The 17,899-nt window shown below is 51.1% G+C and overlaps 3 protein-coding genes across 3 annotated transcripts; 1 reads left to right on the forward strand and 2 right to left on the reverse strand.

Moving 5' to 3' along the window:
* Positions 1–293: 293 nt before the first annotated feature.
* Positions 294–1,084, reverse strand: EMH_0085010 (uncharacterized protein; the record flags this gene model as incomplete). Its single annotated transcript, XM_038022178.1, has 3 exons — positions 294–581; positions 704–908; positions 1,029–1,084. 3 exons carry the CDS (start codon positions 1,082–1,084, stop codon positions 294–296), a joined length of 549 nt encoding a protein of 182 aa, XP_037878032.1.
* A 4,674-nt stretch (positions 1,085–5,758) lies between these two features.
* Positions 5,759–15,764, forward strand: EMH_0085120 (uncharacterized protein; the record flags this gene model as incomplete). Its single annotated transcript, XM_038022179.1, has 19 exons — positions 5,759–5,820; positions 5,941–6,147; positions 6,320–7,254; positions 7,376–7,921; positions 8,057–8,760; positions 8,858–10,487; positions 10,583–12,096; positions 12,212–12,604; positions 12,719–12,839; positions 12,940–13,097; positions 13,253–13,424; positions 13,521–13,721; positions 13,830–14,093; positions 14,197–14,316; positions 14,479–14,690; positions 14,792–14,876; positions 14,987–15,191; positions 15,286–15,413; positions 15,610–15,764. 19 exons carry the CDS (start codon positions 5,759–5,761, stop codon positions 15,762–15,764), a joined length of 7,812 nt encoding a protein of 2,603 aa, XP_037878033.1.
* A 700-nt stretch (positions 15,765–16,464) lies between these two features.
* EMH_0085240 (uncharacterized protein) lies at positions 16,465–17,763 on the reverse strand (the record flags this gene model as incomplete). Its single annotated transcript, XM_038022180.1, has 1 exon — positions 16,465–17,763. The coding sequence occupies one exon, from the start codon at positions 17,761–17,763 to the stop codon at positions 16,465–16,467; it is 1,299 nt and encodes a 432-aa protein (XP_037878034.1).
* Between the last annotated feature and the right edge of the window lie 136 nt (positions 17,764–17,899).

Genomic DNA, 17,899 nt, shown 5'->3' on the forward strand with positions numbered 1-17,899 from the left:
TATATATATATATATATATATATATATATATATATATATATATATATATATATATATATATGCGTGCGTGCGCGTGTGTTACAAATGCACATTGCACTGCATTGTGCAATGTGCATTTGTAACACCCACACCCACACGATGAAATTCACGTGCTGCTCACTTGCACGCAGTGCAAGTGAGTAACCCTAAACCCTAAACATGGAATTGCACATGAATTTCATCGTAGGAGTCAAGCTTCTGCTTGCAGCATCTCATGTTCAAGTTCAGCCGCGAAGCCGTGTGTGCGCGTGTAGTCAGAGCTCACCTGCTTCGTTGCAGGCTTGGCTAATTGTGATGCGGGCAGCATAGTTATCAACGCAACTCAAGACCAGGTCAACAGGCCATTTGCCGGGGCAGGTGAGACCGCGGCGTTGGACAGTGCCCTGCTCTGCTTCCCGCTGCCGTTGCTGCAGTCGATTCTGCATTGACTCCTTGCCATTCAAAATGCGTGACAAAAAGAGCTCAAAGTCCTGACAAATGTTTGCATTGTGCGCTTCCAGTTCAACGTCGGGATTAACGAACGAAAGGGTCCGCCGGGCAGCCTAGACGCATGCGACAAAAACCACAGATTTCTTGAGGACAGTGGAACCCACACTGGCTCAGACGTTGAAATGCACAAAGCCTTCCATTGGAATCTTCGAAGGAGTAAAATTTCCTAAAGTACCTCTACTTTGGTCAGGCCGACGTCGTTTGGGGTAAAGAAGAGGCGATTCATGTTGGACAGCTCGACGGAGTCAAAGTCAAAAAGAATGAGTTTTCCAATGCCGCAGCGAACCAGCATTTCGGCCGCCACTGAGCCCACTCCACCTACACCCACTAGCAGGACAGCCTTTTCTGTGATTTTTTGATAGTCGCGCACTACGCCCATCCTGAGAAGAGCATGCACCGGCAGTAGAGGCAAATGAGTTACTCGAGCGTATTTCCTCGATTTTCTTCGGCTGGAATCCTACGCAACAATGAAAACTTCTGCCCAACCCAACCATACGCACCGTTGCAAAGCCATAAGACGTGAGTATGGATTGTCCGCCCGAACCTCGGCACTCATTGTTGGCATCCTAGGGCGGGCGCACCCCTCACCCTGAGCTACACTGTTTTGAGCCATTCTAACGTTAGGCAAACTATTACACCGTCATGGAGCGCACAAGCAGCCGTCGATCGTTTTCCTGCGGAATGCCTTGCGAGTCACCAGTCCAACACTGTGCAACCCTGCCGCAAAGAAATTTCACCGCAATAAGGCGGGACGAAACCTTCTTTGATCGGCGCCTTGGTGACGGCACTATAGCTGCTGAATAGGAAACAATTAATTCATCAGGATCCCAAGCCTTCGCCGCCGGTCAACGTGAAGGACGAACTCGTGCATAGACCTGCGGCATTTGTCTGGCAGGACGGGAGGGAACCACCAGGGTACAACGTCACCCTGACCAGGTACTGCAGATTAAGGTTGCCGCTGCTGTCTTGGCTACTACACGTGAGGAGGGTCGGCCGTCTGAGCAGATATTGGATGAACTTTCGTCTCACGAACAACGGGAAGCCGCCACACCTGGAAGCTACCCCCCGCATATAGTTTTGAACTCAAGGCAGGTGATTAAAATCCGATGTATATATTGTCTCTAAAATCTCTGAAGGGTGCAGCTTGCCAGGGATCGCACCGATGGTGTGGCAAGCGCCCCGGCCAATGCAAAATCAAACTGCGCGGCACTATAATGAGGCCGCTACACCAGGAAAGGAGTGTACACTACGATAAGAAACCGGATCTTAGGGAAAATGTGCACAAATCGGCCCCAATGGATTTGAAACTAGCATAACTCACAGCGATAGCAAGACCCCCAGCAAGGGTAGCTGTATGACTGCATATGAGAGAGCGGGCCCTAGCAGCGATAGTTGCTGCAACAAGTGGGGTAGCGAACATTAGTAATGTGTCAAGCAACAAGTTCCTAAATTACTAGATGAGAAGTAGTAGTAGGCTTAAGTTCTCGATATAATATTATTAAAGCAGTGTTAGTTCTTAGACCATGGATCGAACAGCTAGAGGGACTGGCCCTGTACCATATTTTAGCGGAGGTTGCCATAGGAACATTCACTTTGCCTTCTTTGGCTGCCGGCAAACAAATATAATGAACAACAAACGTCCACAGTGGTAATGCATGCAGCTGAGGATGATTAGTTTTGCCTGCATGCGCAACTGTCTTGCATATGCGGCGGCCTGGTCCTGTTGCGATTACACAAGTCCGTCGTCCATCTATATAACCGTCTATCCCTCATTAGCTGGCCCCAAACAATCGTGCTTGACCCGTAACTCCAGCTCGACTGGTGCATTCACAAGCAGGAAATACATGCCGAGGTACTATCGTGTGCCACTGCAGGTATGGAACGCCGTAGTTCGCCTTTCGTTGGGATAAATTGAGACATACGAAGACATATAGGCGAAATCAAATGATGCATAGATTGTTGAACATTTCGAGCAGTCAACTAGTTCGTCGATCTGGAGCAACTGCCACATTCACCGTTACTTTGTTCAGGGATTTGCAGCCGACGCAAATGCGCAAACTCCTGCGCTTTCCCTTCACTAACGCCGTATTGTCTCCAAAGGTGCTAATTGACGGTCGATGTATTTCTTTCTCTTTTAACAGTCCGTGTGGGTGCCGTTCGATTCCCTCTTCAAGGTGTGGGGGTCTCCGGCGCCACAAAACAATGCTTGGGGCTACTCCGGAACTGAGGCTGATGCGTTGGATTGAGCGTCCTGTGAGTGGGCCTGCTCGCTTGTACTGTTCCGTGCTGTTTGATGCATCTGAAAAGTGTTCCTTCTATATTATCCACTTCTGCTATTCTTAGGATGGTAACTAGATCAAATCGCCACAAACTTCGAATGCCCTTCAGGACGGAGTGCGTGCATTTATCCGTCGTTCCTTGAAATGCCTCATCTCTGCCTAGGCCCCTCCTTGCCCCTTTCTGCTTCGGACACTGCTTTCACACCTCTTACCGTAGAGGGGGCCAATGCTGTTGGTAGGGTTGAGAGGCTCGCTCTATGGTTGCCCTCCTGGATATGTGCCTCAATTGTCTCTTCTGATGGTTCATTGCGCGTACTCTACTGAGTTACCCATGGAATGCGTCGGATTGTCCCGTAGTGAATTGGCCCAACGTGAAACTCCCGATTCGTTTAAATATATGATTTGTTTCTGGACGGAGTCAAACCTTTGTCTCCACAGTTTTACCATATCTTCTGCCGTGCCTGCCGTTCGCGAAGGGTAGCCCCACTGATTGCATCATAAAGATTAACAGGCAGGTTGCACCTTATCGCTTTAGGCTCAGATACTAGATGCACCTCGCAGTCTGCGTAAAGTATCACTAGCAACCTTTGGTCATCAATGCGATATTCGCTAAGCTCAGGATCGAAATGGGACAAATCTGTAGGCGCGGCTGCCACCCCTTTCAGCCCCATCGCTGAGCAAGACATTGCATGGGGGCTAGCGCGTTCTCCTAATCGCTGCGTTCGTCCGCCTGGCTGCATAGTTCAAAATATTGCTGCTCTACTTCCCTACCTAGCTTCCGTCTTCTGCAATCTTGAGTTTTGCAACATATACAGATGCTCTACTCACCACGTCCCTTCCCCAGAAGTAAGCACTAGATAAACTGTCCTTTTACTACCCAGAGGCTGTCCTTAACGAGGCCAATAGCTGTGAGTGCGAAGATCGTATGGAGTTCCCTGCGGTATTCTTTCAGGAGGAACTGGGGCTTGCTGTACGTATGCAAAGAGAAGCACGGATTCTGACGGTTTCGCGCTAGTCTCTGTAATGTTACCTATATACGGAAATAGTCTGGCCTGGAGCAATAGGAACTATAAGCGTGGTTGAAGGTCCTGCTCCCAACAAACCTGCAGCATGGTCGGTGTGATTTTGTAACGTGTACAAATACTTGCTCCACAGTTTCTGTATAGAGGGGCAAGGAAGCATTTAACAACTCTCGGCATATCGAGCTTCCCATGAAAAGGGCGATCGGTCAGACAATGGTCTGTGGGGTGCTCTCGTACAGGATTGAACGCTTAGAAGGATTTAGTATATCGCTGAATCGTAACAAGTCTGGCAAGAGCCTGTTCCGAAATGTTATACTGGTATATACGGAATAAACGCATCCCCCTTGTCCCTCTCGTCGTGGAGGGAACTGGAATGAAAACGCACGTACTGCACGGTCTTGCATTCAACACGTTATCCAGGAGGAGAAGCGCACTTCCCTAGCACACAATTCAGCCCTTTTCGGGTTTGTGAACTTAGATGAAATTGGCCACTGTGATAGGTTTATTCCATAAACACCAACGGGAATTCTCGCGAGAACATCATATGTCATAGCTCTACCTGCACAATTCAACGAAATGGATACGCACGCACACCGTTCAGTCCTAAACAAGAGCACCACCCCACGGACCACTGTCCGACGGACCTCCGTGAGTCCACGGGCAACTCGAGGTTCCCGCTGCACATATGGCAGTGAATCATCACTAGCGTAGGCAAAAACCTATTCTGTTTCGAACCTAGAGATACCTCAGGACCTTAGATGTACAGCAGCGAAACCCTACCTCCCCCATACCACCGGCCTACGGCACGGCATCGCCGTTACTCATGTTACGATTGGACGAAGCAGCACTTCACTTCTACCACATTGAATCAATTTTTGATGCTCTCTATTTTGATGCACACATGATAAATTTGAAACCAGCTTAGCCGCAGTCGAAGGGTACCCTACCCACCCACATCGCTTCGGTGGCTTGGCCCACACACCGATGGTGCAAAGCGTTCGGCGCTTTTTAATGTAGAGGCATATATATTGTTTATAGATCTTTGTACAATGATATGAACGTGTAGAGTATACAAAACGATTTGTTTCATTTTGCGCCGGACGGTCGTTTTTGTTGTCCGTAGACCCTCTTCAAGCTGCGTTGCGGTGTGCAGCAGCAGCAAGCCGTGGCCAGCCACGCCAAGGCCAGCCCGAAGAGCTTTCAGGAGTATCATGTTTCCGTACACCGCCTCTTCAGAAAGGCAGATACAAAATAATTGTCAGCATATCTAGTATAATTGGAACTTGTTTGGCTTTTTGGTACCTCAGGCTCCTGTTGAACTTGTGCCTCACAGGAACTGTGCTTCCCGTCAGTCTTCCGCCTCCTGCCTCAGGAGATACGGTCTCAACTTCTTGCTCTTTGAGGAGAAACCTCCAAATGACCTGCCAAGATGGTAGCTGGAAAACGTCAGTCTTGGGGTTCTTGTCCACAAGTTGGGGTGGATGTGTAATGGGTGCCCCGGCTGTGCAGTGTTGGGAGCAAGGTTTTCGAGCGGCTGGGGCTTTGTCACTTTGTTTCTGCTTTTCGATTCGTTATTGAGTCATATTGCGAATATGCATTTTTGCCGAGACGGGCTACACGGACTCCATGACGAATTATGCCCTGCATCCCACTTGCCACTACACTGTGCAGGAGTTTAGGGGGAGATTGCTTTGTACATATCCATGAATGACCGTTTCTGTGTCTATATTATTTGAATGGCATGCACAAGCCTGTTTGAGTTGAGACCTGTGAGGGAAAGTTCACACACGGGGGGCAGCGACTCCGTCCAACACATGTTGTGGAGGAACCTTGATCCTGCGGATTCTGTTGTCTTCAGTTAAGAGAAGCCCGGATGCCGGCGTGGCGACCGCGGTACAAGGAATTATTCAGCACCAGAAATTCAAGCGCATGCTTCTGTTTGGCTTGCGCTCCCTTTCCGATTTCTGCAGTCCTACCAATCAGCTCTATCAGTGAGTCCGGAGACGATACGCGCGAGTGTCAGGTTGCATTACGAGCCAGATGTTGCCACAACGCAGCCTGAATTTCTTTAGGCACTATTCATTGGCGGTGGGCTGAGTGTGTATTATCAGGGAGAATGCTCTAGATGCAATGGACAGGGGTGTCCTCCCTGCCATGCAAACGGCAGTGGAAACTTTCCCCGACGACGAAGATCTTATGAACTGTTGTTCGAGAGTCATATGGGCCATGTCCGACGCGTGCAAAGACGAATTAGATGCCAAACGCACTGCACTTCTGGCCAGTCATGGAGGAGCTGTGTGCCTCGCGATTGTCAATAGGTGAGCTCACTTTAGTCTAACTCGAGACATTGTCTCAACCTTGAGTGAGTTAACCCTGAAGGCTGCTGCCGGTCGGGCGAGTTATTACGAACGTAGTGAAGTGATGTATCCAGAGGCACACAACAGTGACATGTTTCTGACCCCTCACGATATGCTCACCTGTGGTTTTCAGCTGCCCAAGCGAACCTCAAACTGTGTCGGACACGATGACATTCGTTGAGAACATGCACAAGGCAGGAAGCCCCCTGGACGGAGGAGCCCTTGCACCAGGACTTCTGGCGATTTTTTCGAAAAAGGTGGACATGAAGACGGCATCGCGTGTTGCGGCGGCTCTTGCTGTCGCCACGAACTCTCCTTCTGGAGCGCAGGCAGCGGCGGCAGCGGGAGGAATGGGCCAGGTTTTAGAGTTCTGTCTTTCGAATGGAGATATGTCTGAACCCGCAGTGCAGTGTGTCGAGTCGGTGTTTGATGCCTGCAAGCATATGGCAGAACAGGGTCAGGCGCAGCGGACAGTGCTGGAGCAGTGCATTGGTGTTATGGACAAGTACAGGAGCAAGAAGGGAGCCTTTGCAAAGGGTTCAGCAGCTCTGGCGTCGATGATTGGGCCAGAGCAGCTGCAGCAATGCCTGGCTACCCTAAAGTCCAGCTCACCTGGCTCTCCCGAGCACGACGAAGCACTAACAACTCTCGGGTCCATGTCTTACATCTCGTCGTTTACGGACGAGATTGTGCGGGCTGGAGGTATTCCTCTCTTGTGTGAACTCATCAACAGCGGCCTAACACAAATTGAAACAAACCCCGACAAAATATACAGGATGATTGCGGGGGCGGCGAAAATGCTGGCTCGCATTGCCTCCAACCCCACGAATGTGGACTCTATGGTGCAGTCAGGGGCAGTTGCCACCCTAGCAACCGCTGTTTCATACTGCACGGATAATTTAGAGTGCTTGGGAGCTCTTTGCATGGCGTTGACCCCCCTTGCTGCCCGTGAAAGTCTTGCTAGCGAGATCGTGCAATACCAAACATTCGCCACTGTCCTTCCACTGCTATACCAACATGTGGAAAACTCTGACTTCGCCCCTCTGGCGATGGAACTCGTTTCGACTGGTGAGGATTGACGCTGTATCTCTCGGACTGAAGCAGAGAATATGCCCTGTGGTGCGAGGGAATGTTGACTTAGCGGAATGGAGCTCCGGGTTCCGGGTTTGTTTGTGAATGCTACGCGCAGGCTCTCAGCACGCTGAGCTTCATCAGCATATGGTAGCCAACTTGGCAGTGGAGATATGTGCAATGTGCTGCAGTTACCACTTAAAGGATACAGCCTTTCAGGCGAACGCGATTCTTTCGCTCAACCGCCTGGCGGGCAATCTGACCAGCGTCCGGAGCATATTAGAGTACAGCGGTTTTCAGGGTGTGAACGCATCAATTAGGGCGAACATCCAGGATGCAACGATTGTTCAGGGGGCTGTGCAGCTTTATGAACAGCTTTCAAAGGTGGCGGATGCGAAGACGTACATGGCCAACACGGAGTGCGTGGATGCCGTACTGGAGGCACTGCTTGAACACGAACAGAATGAAGCGCTGGTGAACTCCGGTGTCAACTGTCTGAGCGTAATCGCGACGGAGAATGACTGCAATCGCCACCTCAGCGACTTAGATACTGCCATCCAGACAGCAAAGGGGGATCCCGACCGCGCCTATCGTGCCTTGGCCGCCGTTGCAGGACTTAGTCGCGTTAGCCATCTACGACAGTGTTTCGAGGCTAGAAACGCCGGTATGTAGACACCTACTCGTGATATTAGTGCGTTGCTGAAGAGCGAATATACGCACACCGTTACCCCCAGCAGAGGGCGGGTGTCAGTGTTAAGTCGGTGCAGTTGTTATTTTCGTGTGTGATTGACTCTTGCAGCGGAGGTGATTTTGAAGGGGATTCAGAACTGGATTGACGGATCACGTTTTGAGGGCCAGGGCCGCGTAATTCGTGCAGGGCTTAAAACAGTCAAAATCATCAAGGTGAATGGTGACGGAGATCTGACGCCCGTTCTAGTGAGCATGTGCGAAATCGCGTGCCTTCCTCCAGTGAAACGCATTGTGGAACTCGAGGAGCCTGACGACAATATATTGGTTCACTGTACAGCGGGTGCAAGGGATGTTGCAGCCACCAGCAGGATTAGCAAGGAAAACATTGAGCCTGCTGTAGAGGCAATAATGAGAGTCATGCGCAAATACGCAGACAGCAGGCGCTCCCAGATAAACTGCCTAGAGGCCTTAAACTACCTGGCTCTGTGCGACTCCGGCGGCGGCGTACAAGTTCTCGTCAAGTCCGGAGCTCTTAACGCTGTTGTGCAATATCTCAACAAGTCGCCCATGTACCTTGATGCCCAGATCGCTGGATTCACAGTTCTAGCGACATGCGCGAAGATTGACCCGTCTTCAGCAGAAGTCATGAAGAGGTGTAATGTTCTCTCCGCTTTGAAGGTGGCGATGCGAACCCACTCGAAAAGCAAAGAGCTCAAGAGGACTATCGCTCCTCTCTTGGCACTGCTGATGCCCGTGGATGCTCTGGAGCGAGAAATTGCTGAGAGAGTTGCAGAGTGCAAGGCTGCCATGGAGGTAAGACTTCAGCTTTATCCCTGCGGAGGGGTTATATGCGTTAGTATAGCACGTGAATACGTAATCAATATTTTGGCTGTGGGTTTTCTGCCTTCAGAAGAACAACATGGTGGGCATGCACGAAGCTCTAGTCGAGCTGAACCAGCTTCTGGTGTCTGCCGAGGGGGCTAAGATCGCTGCTCGTCTTGGCGTTGGGGCGGACCTTGAACGGTTTGCGAACTACGTCGTTGGGAACAAGGCGGTTGCACTGTCAGCGACGGATTACGATATCCTCGGCAACGACCTGTATGTTGCGACGATGTCAGAAGTCGCACATGCCGTTGAGCAAATGGCGTCAGTGAGGACTGGTTGCGTGCATTGCATCAAAGCAGGGAACGTCGAGAGCGTCTTGAGCATGTATGGGGCTGTGAATGCCACGGAAAAGTGCATGCATTCTGAGGAAGCCGCCCTACACTCTCTTGAGGCCTTGCGGCTCATGGTCAAGACGGACAGGAAGTCGGCAGATGTCGCATTCGAGCACAACGTTGTTGCAACTCTCTGCAGCGGCATTGACAATTACCAGGACTCAGCACCAGTGCTTGCGGCGACTTGCGGGTGCCTTGCAGCCTTGGCAACAACTCCTTCCCGGGTCGCAGCGTTGGTGGCACAGCCCGATTTTGACAATCTTCTAAATAGGCTTGTTAAGATCATCAGCGAGGATCCAAAGAGGGAAAATCGGCTTGTGGCAATCAAGGCGCTCAGGGAGCTGGTGGAGACATGCAATGATCCTTCCCTAGCAGTGAAGATTTGCGATGCCGGCGCCGTTAACGCGCTTTTCGCCACCATCGAGAACTATGGAGACGACGAAGAACTTGTCCGTGAGGCCGCAACGACCCTTGCGCTTCTGGGTGTGCACGACGACCTCCGTCGTTTCTACGGAAATGATGTGCGCGCCCCGTGCATGATTCTCACCGCTGCAATTGACAAGCAGAAAAACAGCGACGCAACAGCATATCAACTGCTGAGTGTATTGAATTGCATTACAACACGCGAAGACCGCCCAATTCTCAAAGAACTCGGCGCCATGGGACAGGTTGCAGATGCCATGCGTCTTCATCCCGATAATGAGGGGATCACTAGGGTTGGAGGCGAGCTGTTTGCCAAAATGGGAGCAGATGAGCAGATCAAGAGCATCATGCTTCAGATTATCTCTGCTGTTGAAACCAACGACGAGAACACAGTAGCTACGGTGGACGCGCTGTGCGCACAGTTGGCCATGTATCTAGCTGCCCCGCTTGACGACCCAGCAGACGCGCTGCAGCATACGGAGAAGTGCCTCACTGCCCTCACAAGCGTGTTGCAGATGGCACCAGAAGATCAGCGACTTCATGGGCACGTGGCTATCGTGGCACGGAGACTGTGCGACCGATGCTTCGACGACCCTAATGACTCTTACGGTGCATGGGCAGTAGCAAGCAGTGGATTGCTGCACCAGATTGCCTCCATGATCGCAGCTGGGCAGGTTGACAGCAACAAGGCCTTCTTGGTCCCAGGATACCGAACTCTTGCCGCCTGCGCTGCCAACCCGTATAGCATGCCAACACTTCAGGAGGTTGCGCCTTCAATTCTCCCGCAAACCTACACTTTGTTGGAGGCCTATAAAAATGACGCAGAGACGACCGCTCGTATTCTCGAATTCTTGAGATATTTCGCAGAAGATGCGAATGGAGCTGCGATGATAACACAGAGTAAGCGACCCATTTGTCCTTTAGTGCTTGCGCCACACTAGGTGGTTTGGACGGTTTGTTTATGTAGCGTGCTTTTGGCTGTTTCTTGTACGCAGACATGAGTGGATCTTCGGGTGACATAGTGGCCCTTACGCTGCTCTTGATGCAGCAGCACCAGCAGAGTGACGCTGTAGTGACATCTGGGATGTATTTACTGGGGGCTCTTGCATACAATGGAGCTGTCTCGGGAGCAGATCCGATTCCGAAGTTTGCCGATGGATCTGCGTTGCGGGAGTGCGAAGCACTGTGTGGAGCGAATGCAAGCCAGGAGCGCATGATTGCCTACGCGAACTTGATGGAACGCCTGATTCTTTCTCAGTCGTACGGGGAGGCTCTAGCCAAGCAAAAAGCCCTGGAGAAGCTCGTTTTGAGGATGCAGGCGGAGGAAGAATCAAAAAAGCTTCCAGAGGAGGCACGTGCTACCATGCTATGCTCGGTTTGCCGGGTATTCATGGCAGCTGGCGCCGCCGCGATGGTTGGCGAAATCGAGCAATCGAAGGGTTTCGAATTGATTATTCAGGCAATTGAGGACTACCCAGACAACCCAGGCGTCCTTCGCGACTCGTGCCGAGCGCTTGCAGCAATGTCAGCTAGCGATGCCAACCTGGCGGCTCGCACGATCAAGGAGGCAATACCTCTGCTGGCGGCTGGTGAGGCGCAGGCAACTATAACGAGTGACGCGGAGTGCGCGGATGCTTACTGCGACTTACTGATGCAGCTGTGTGGAGCTGAGGGCAACGGAAGGCAGCTGTTAGCCATTGATGGCGTAGAGGATTCATTGAACAAGATCGACGCGCTTTGTGACGCTGGTGGCGTTGACGAAACTCTCGAGCTGAAGAAAAAAACGGCCATGATCCGCCAAGCCATGGCGGACGACCAGCCCCACGAGAAGACGTGCAAGGATGTCTACGACCTCTTGAACGGCCGTGTGGCATCGTCCCTCTCTATCGCGATTCCGGAGGTTGCAGTTTTACAAGAGGAGCTCGAGTTTGTATTCGGCCGGTTGCATGCGTACAACGCCGAAAAGCTGGATTGGCAAACACCAATCGGTGCTGATCACCAATACGGAAACATGGCGCTGGAAATATTTGCGACTTCGCCTGTTAACTACAAGGCACTTCAGCAGCAAGACTTCGTCAAGATGGAACTGTCCATTATGAAGAGCGTTAAGGATGAAGAAATTGTCCTTTACTCCGTCAAGGCCCTAGCTGCAGGCTGCAAGAATCCGGCATGCGCTCAGGATTCTGCAAGGACAGTAGGCTGCCCAAGCATCGTCACGGATACAGTAAGCAGGATTAACAAGAACTCGAGCCTGTCAAACGAAAGGAAGGAGGAACACCTTTGCGCGAGGCTTCTGCTTGTGGAGCGCACTGCTGTCAACCGGAATCTCTACAACAAGACGAACGCTGTCTCTGAACTAATCCGTTGTTGGAATGACTATGATAAGGGCATGTACTCGACTGCGCTGCTGAGGCATGTATTCCGTGCAATGAGGCGTATAGTCTCAGATGCCCACGTCGATGAGCTGCTGAAGGCCAACGTGTTGCAGCGCCTGATTGCGATAATCAAGGTGAGCATTAACTCATACTCAGTGTTAAGATACTTCGGCTGCAGGTGTGCATATCTCGTCAAGTGATGTGGGAGGAACACCGAGTTCTGGCATTATTTTCTCTCTTTTACTGCAGAATGTCAACTCGGACATAGCGCTGCTGCCCGACGTTCTCTTCCTGCTGGGTTCCCTTGCGGTGGTGCCAGAGATCAAGACCAAAATTGGGGAGTTGGATGGCGTAACGGCGTGCAATGAATTGCTCCAGCGGTCCCTTACGAACCCACAGGCTACGGCAGTTGTCACGAATACATGCCTCGCTTTTGCGAACATCTGCATTGGCCACAAGAAGAACACCGAGCTCTTCCACAAACTGGGTGGTCCGGATCTGACCGTTCGTGTGCTAAATGAGCGTTGCAAAGAGTATGATGTTTGTAATGCTGCTTCCGTTTTGCTCTGCAACTTGCTCTACAAGAATGAGCTAATGAAGCACCATCTTGGCACGAATGGTGCCCCGGCTGCTCTCGTGAAGGTGAGGAGGAACCACTAGCATGGGGAACTGCGCGGACCCCGAGTATAGCTTTGGCGCAGCTTGCTTTTCGTTTTCGATGCTACGACTGTGTGTGCTGGCTGGTTGCATTCTCAGGGTCTTTCAAACTATGACGGTTCGACGGAACGCTCTGCAATACGCTGCCTGGAGTCTCTCTTTAAGGCTATTAGCAATCTTTCCCTCTACACGCCAAATATCCAGCCATTTCTGGACGCCGGTGAGCTGGCATCTCCTTCGTGGTTTCGTGTATTCTATCCCGGGTTTTAGGGACCGCAACTCATCGCCAGTTGCGGCATTTTATGCCCTTCGCTTTGCAGGAATCGAGAACGCTTACAGCGCCTGGCTAAGCAATCTGACAGAGGATTTCCCTGATGCGCAGCTTGAAACCGGTTGCCGTACCTTGGCCAACCTCGTGATGGAGAACGATCCCAATAACATGCGGAAGTTCGGTGTTTGCTTGCTACCATGCATGCAAGTAGGTTACCACTGACATCTGTGTGCGGGGGGTGGAGTGCGTTGCCCTTTGGAGCTTATGCTGGCATTGCTTTGCATGTGTTTATGGACCTCCGTGGAAGCTGAACCACAAGCGTCTGCTCCGTTGCTTTTGGTTGTTGCTGCTCGCTTTTGCAGGTTGCGAGTCAAGGACGCCAGGATACGAAGGCTCTAATGCTCCTTCTCGATATAGAGGCGTCTTTGTGCAGATTGCAAGAGAACGCCGTAGCGTTTGCAGACAATGGGGGCATTGAAACGACAATTCGTGTCATACACCAGTTCGACTACGATGTTGGACTGTTGACTCTAGGTAGGCAGGGTTTTGCTCACATCACTTTGCTCGAACAAAGAAGGGAGGTACACGTTTCATTGCCATGCTTCCGTTGAGCGGACCTTTTGCTTGCAGGCATTCATTTGTTGAGCATCCAGTCTTCACTAATGCCTTCAGTTCAGCGCATGGTGGAGGCTGATGTGTTCTCCATTCTCGTCGGATGCGTTGAAGTTGACGCCGAGGGGAACGAGGTTACTGATCTTGTTGTGGGCGGTCTGCGTTGCACGCGGCGCATCATTAGGTCTCAGGAACTTGCTTTCGAGTACTGCAATGCAGGTAAGACGATGTTGGTTCAGGCTGACCATAGGATTGTTCTGACTTCCCCTTGTCAGTAGCATCTACTGTATGAGGGTCCTGTCTGTACCGTGTTCTTCTCTCCTCCAGGTGGCATTGCAACAGTAGCAAATGTCATTTGCAAGTCTATCAACCAGCCCATGGTCATGCTGGAGGCTTGCCGAGTTCTTCTTTGCCTTCTCGCCTTGACAACAAGACCTCAAGAGGAACGGGCTGCGGCAGTGCAGGCACTTCATGAAGCTGCTGCGAAGGCGGCTGAGGAGTCCGGTGCTGTGCCGGATGAGAATGGCGAAGTTCATGAGGCTGAGCCAGACCCTGAAGAGCTTGCAAATGCCGCCTATGGCAAGTATCACAGTTCATTTTGCAGGGTTACAGAGCAACATTGGGATGCGATGTTCTGCCTTTATTCCAGAATCATCAATGGATGCCGTTCCGCGCTTCTGTTGGTGCTTCGCAGGTGGTTGGTACCATATGGGGATGGACGAGGTCATGATCGGAGCTATTATTCAGGCTGTTTGCGCTTGCGCTGGTTCTGAAAGCCATGCGAAACAGCTGCGTCTGCAGCGTGTGTCTCTTGGTAAGCGTCTGGGCTTGCATATTTCTAACAGTGCCATGGCATGTATGTGTATGGCAATCAGTCTGGCTAGCATGATTTGGAGGTCCCCTTTCGTATTCTCCGTTCGATGTTCACTATCCTTTTCACTTTTTTCTAGTTGTTCTGTTCGCCGTTTCGACACAGGTGTAGCTGCGTACTTCGTGTCGGAGCAGATGGGCCAGGACTCTTTCGTTGGGAGTGGAGGAGAACTCATGATCATGCAGGCCCTCAACACCTTCCCAGGGGAGATGTCTCTTACTCAGCTTTCATGCATTATTGTGAACTCAATCGCCATGACATCGGGGGACATGTATGATAGTATCAAGACAAGAGAACTTGTGGCAGCGTTTAAAACTGTAAGTCTCAGATGACTACTTCACGCTGTGTTGCTTGTAGTGGGGCGTCTATCCAGTGATTACTTCGACGTTGGCGTTGTCTTGCGTGAGCGTTGCTTCAGAGCATATCGAAAATAGGGACCAAGAAACCAGAGGAGAAGGCTGTTCGCGATGAGTGCCAGAAGACGCTGGAAGCGCTGGGTTCAAGTGAGTATTGGGGATGAATAACGGTCCATCGCTTGTCAGTTGGAAAGCTTGTCAGTCGTCCCAACGGAGCGACAATGAAACCTGCTCTTTTGCATGTGAAATTGATTCAGATCTCGATCCTATGGACGCATTCGCATCGACTGTAACCGAACTGGACATGAAAATCACGCAGTGGAATGTGGATCCATATCCGAATGGCGTACATGACTTGCCGGTTCACGTGAAGGAAGCCCTTCGTAAGGGTGGCGAACTCAAAGTGTACATTGGAGACAAGGACGCAGAGAAGATCAGATGGCGTAGTTCGCAGGACCTCAAGTAAGTGATTGATCCTGGTGTAGTCGCCCATCCCGGGGTGCTGTGACCGTGTTGCAATACAGCTACATTGTTGTTGCTTGCGGCTTGTTCGCAGCTCGTTTGAGTGGAATGTCGGCAATGAGACAGACTGGAACAATCGCGTGCCTATTGTTCGGATCCGTAACGTTGCGAAGGGGTTGTCTCACCCTGCACTTGTCAAGGCAAACAAGAAGTCGAGGAGCGGTTAGTCGTTGCAAGATTTCGCCCATTAGTTGCCTGTTTGTATCAGTTTAGGTGTTTCCCGCTTACGGATTCCTCGATTCCTTTGGATGAACTTTGCCTGTTGCGTTTCCTTTGTTTTACTTTTGTGCATATCGGGACATGCATTGTAGACTTACATTATCCCGTTCGTCGGTTTGCTGACCTGTCTTGTTCGCAGTTACCTCGAAGATTTGTTTGTGCATCTTCGGTCCACCTAATGAAGACAATCCAGCAGGCATTGAGCTGCCTCTTCGGGCCAAGTCACAGAAGGAGCGTGATCAGTTGGTCGAGATTCTTGTGCAGTGGCGCGATGCTGCAACATACAACTTCTAAGTATCTACTAGATATCTAGTATCTAGTATGATCCTTCCGCACCGTGATGAGCTGCTGCGAAAAGTTGCTAGATGCGCAAGGCATGCCGATCATCTTTTTGCCAAGGCGCCACGTAGAATATCCCTGGCAAGGGTTAGCAACTCTGCCAGTAGTGAACTAAGGTTTGTCTGTGTCCCGCTTTGTGGGTGGCGCTACAAGCTCTTCGTCGAGCACATCGCAATTGTCAATGACTGATGTAACTTTGACTTGCGTCAACCCATCCAGCGTATAAAACTGTGTTGTAGGATCGCAACAGGGGGAACAGGCGTGGCGTAGATTGCACGGTTTTTGAACCATTGCGTTCAATAGAGTAAGCATAGGCCTAGAAATCACTCTAGGTACGAGTTGGACCGCCACCAGTCGGTACTCAGCAATAGCTAGAAGAAAGGTATTTTTAGTTAGTGATGTAGCTTCAGAAGGTTGGTTGGGTAGATGGATTCATGGCATTTCTGCCCTATGCAGGGGATGAAATACATGAAACGCAGAACAAAGGTTGTCAGTGGCGTACCCTGGATAAGGGTGCCGCTTGGGCACAGTGGATGGCATTATACTAGCACGGTTTGAGCATAACAGACAGCCACAGACGAGGAAGGACTGTACGCTGAGCTGTTCACGCAATATATGGTTTACCAATCAATATTCCAGCATGAGGGCGCGTAGCTCATCGGAACTGGCCATCGACTTTTTCGGGGAGCGCGTTTAAGATGTTGCTGACGCGCTCTTCAGTCACCTGATCAACAAGTGATTCTTTGGATCCTGAAGAAGGAGCAGGTGTTTCTCCTTGAATAAGCTTAGCGGCACTTCGGGCTGTACTCGTTACGATGGATGTCAGGCCCTCCCCGACAGAGCTGGCAAATGCGGAGAGAGAATTCATGGGCGCTGTTTCTCGTTCCGTGCTTTTTGGTTGTGCGGGCTGTTGGGGTGGTGGTATGGAAGGTGATTGGGATGGTTGGGACGGCTGTGGTGTGAAAAACCGGCTGAGGAAGTCACCAAACATCCCGCCTTCTTCTTCCTTGTGGGCAGAGGGCACTTGGGCCGGTGTTTGAACTGACCTGACGCTAATTGCTTCTTCACCTTGCGGATTCGCTGCTGCTTCTTCTGAGAGCTTTGGAATATCTTCATGTTGTAGGTCCCCTTCTCTGTGAGCACTTGCGTTTGGTTCTGCGTCCGAGAATAGCAGTGCCAGCCAACTCGCTACGTCATCGTACTCTGTCCGGCTGAAACGAATGATGTGTTTAGCTTGCGTTGCAGTTTGGAAGAGGAAGGCGTCAGCATAGTACAACGCCTGCTTGATTTGGTCAGAGTGTATTCCTCTTATTTCGAAAGCTGGGGTGAGGAGCTGGGAACTCCAAAACAGGCTTAGAGCTCTAATTGCATAATCCAGAAGCTGAGGTCCTAGGACTGAGTTCAGATGAGGGTCGTCGCTGAGGTATGCCTGCCCTTTCTTCAAGGAGGCGACAAGAGAGCTGGCCCCTACAAGCCTGAGCAGCTTGCTCTGTGTAGAGCTGGGAGCAACCATGGGATCACTGTCAAGAAAGCCGAGGTGTCTGCACACTTCGAATGGAAGTATTCCTAAACGACAGTCCCCGTATGCAAGCGCCGGCCCAGGAAGCGAACCACCATTGATGATTCCTGGACTTTTAGCGGTAGTCCTTGGTTCAAATGCATGCTTCATTTCTTCGAGGAGGGATGCCTTGGTTCTCAGGACAGCGATTGTGTTAATCACACCCATTACCTTCTGCCGAGGGGCCAGATCGGAAAAGGGAGTTGTGTACGACCATCTTACTGCAGCTTCGCGGCCAAAAGAAGTGTCAGTGTCGCCAATTGAACGGTTGGTCTTAGAAGCGGCTGGATTGGATGAACTGCCTGGGTCTGTTGCCTCAACAGAAGTCGGCACGGCTGACCCCTCTATTGGCGACACAAAGCAAGAGACAAATAGGGCTGAAAGTAGCAGCTTCATGTTCACGAAGTGCCAGAAAATAACAGCGCGACGGAGGCTTCCTCGCACAAACCGCGAGAAGTGAAAAAGGAACGTGAGTATTGCCCGCAACAACAGCCCTGCCAGTTGTAAATCGATTAGGAATACCTGCTGCTGT

The sequence above is a fragment of the Eimeria mitis genome, genomic scaffold, assembly GCF_000499745.2.
Source record: "Eimeria mitis Houghton genomic scaffold, Emh_scaff115, whole genome shotgun sequence".
NCBI lineage: Eukaryota > Apicomplexa > Conoidasida > Eucoccidiorida > Eimeriidae > Eimeria > Eimeria mitis.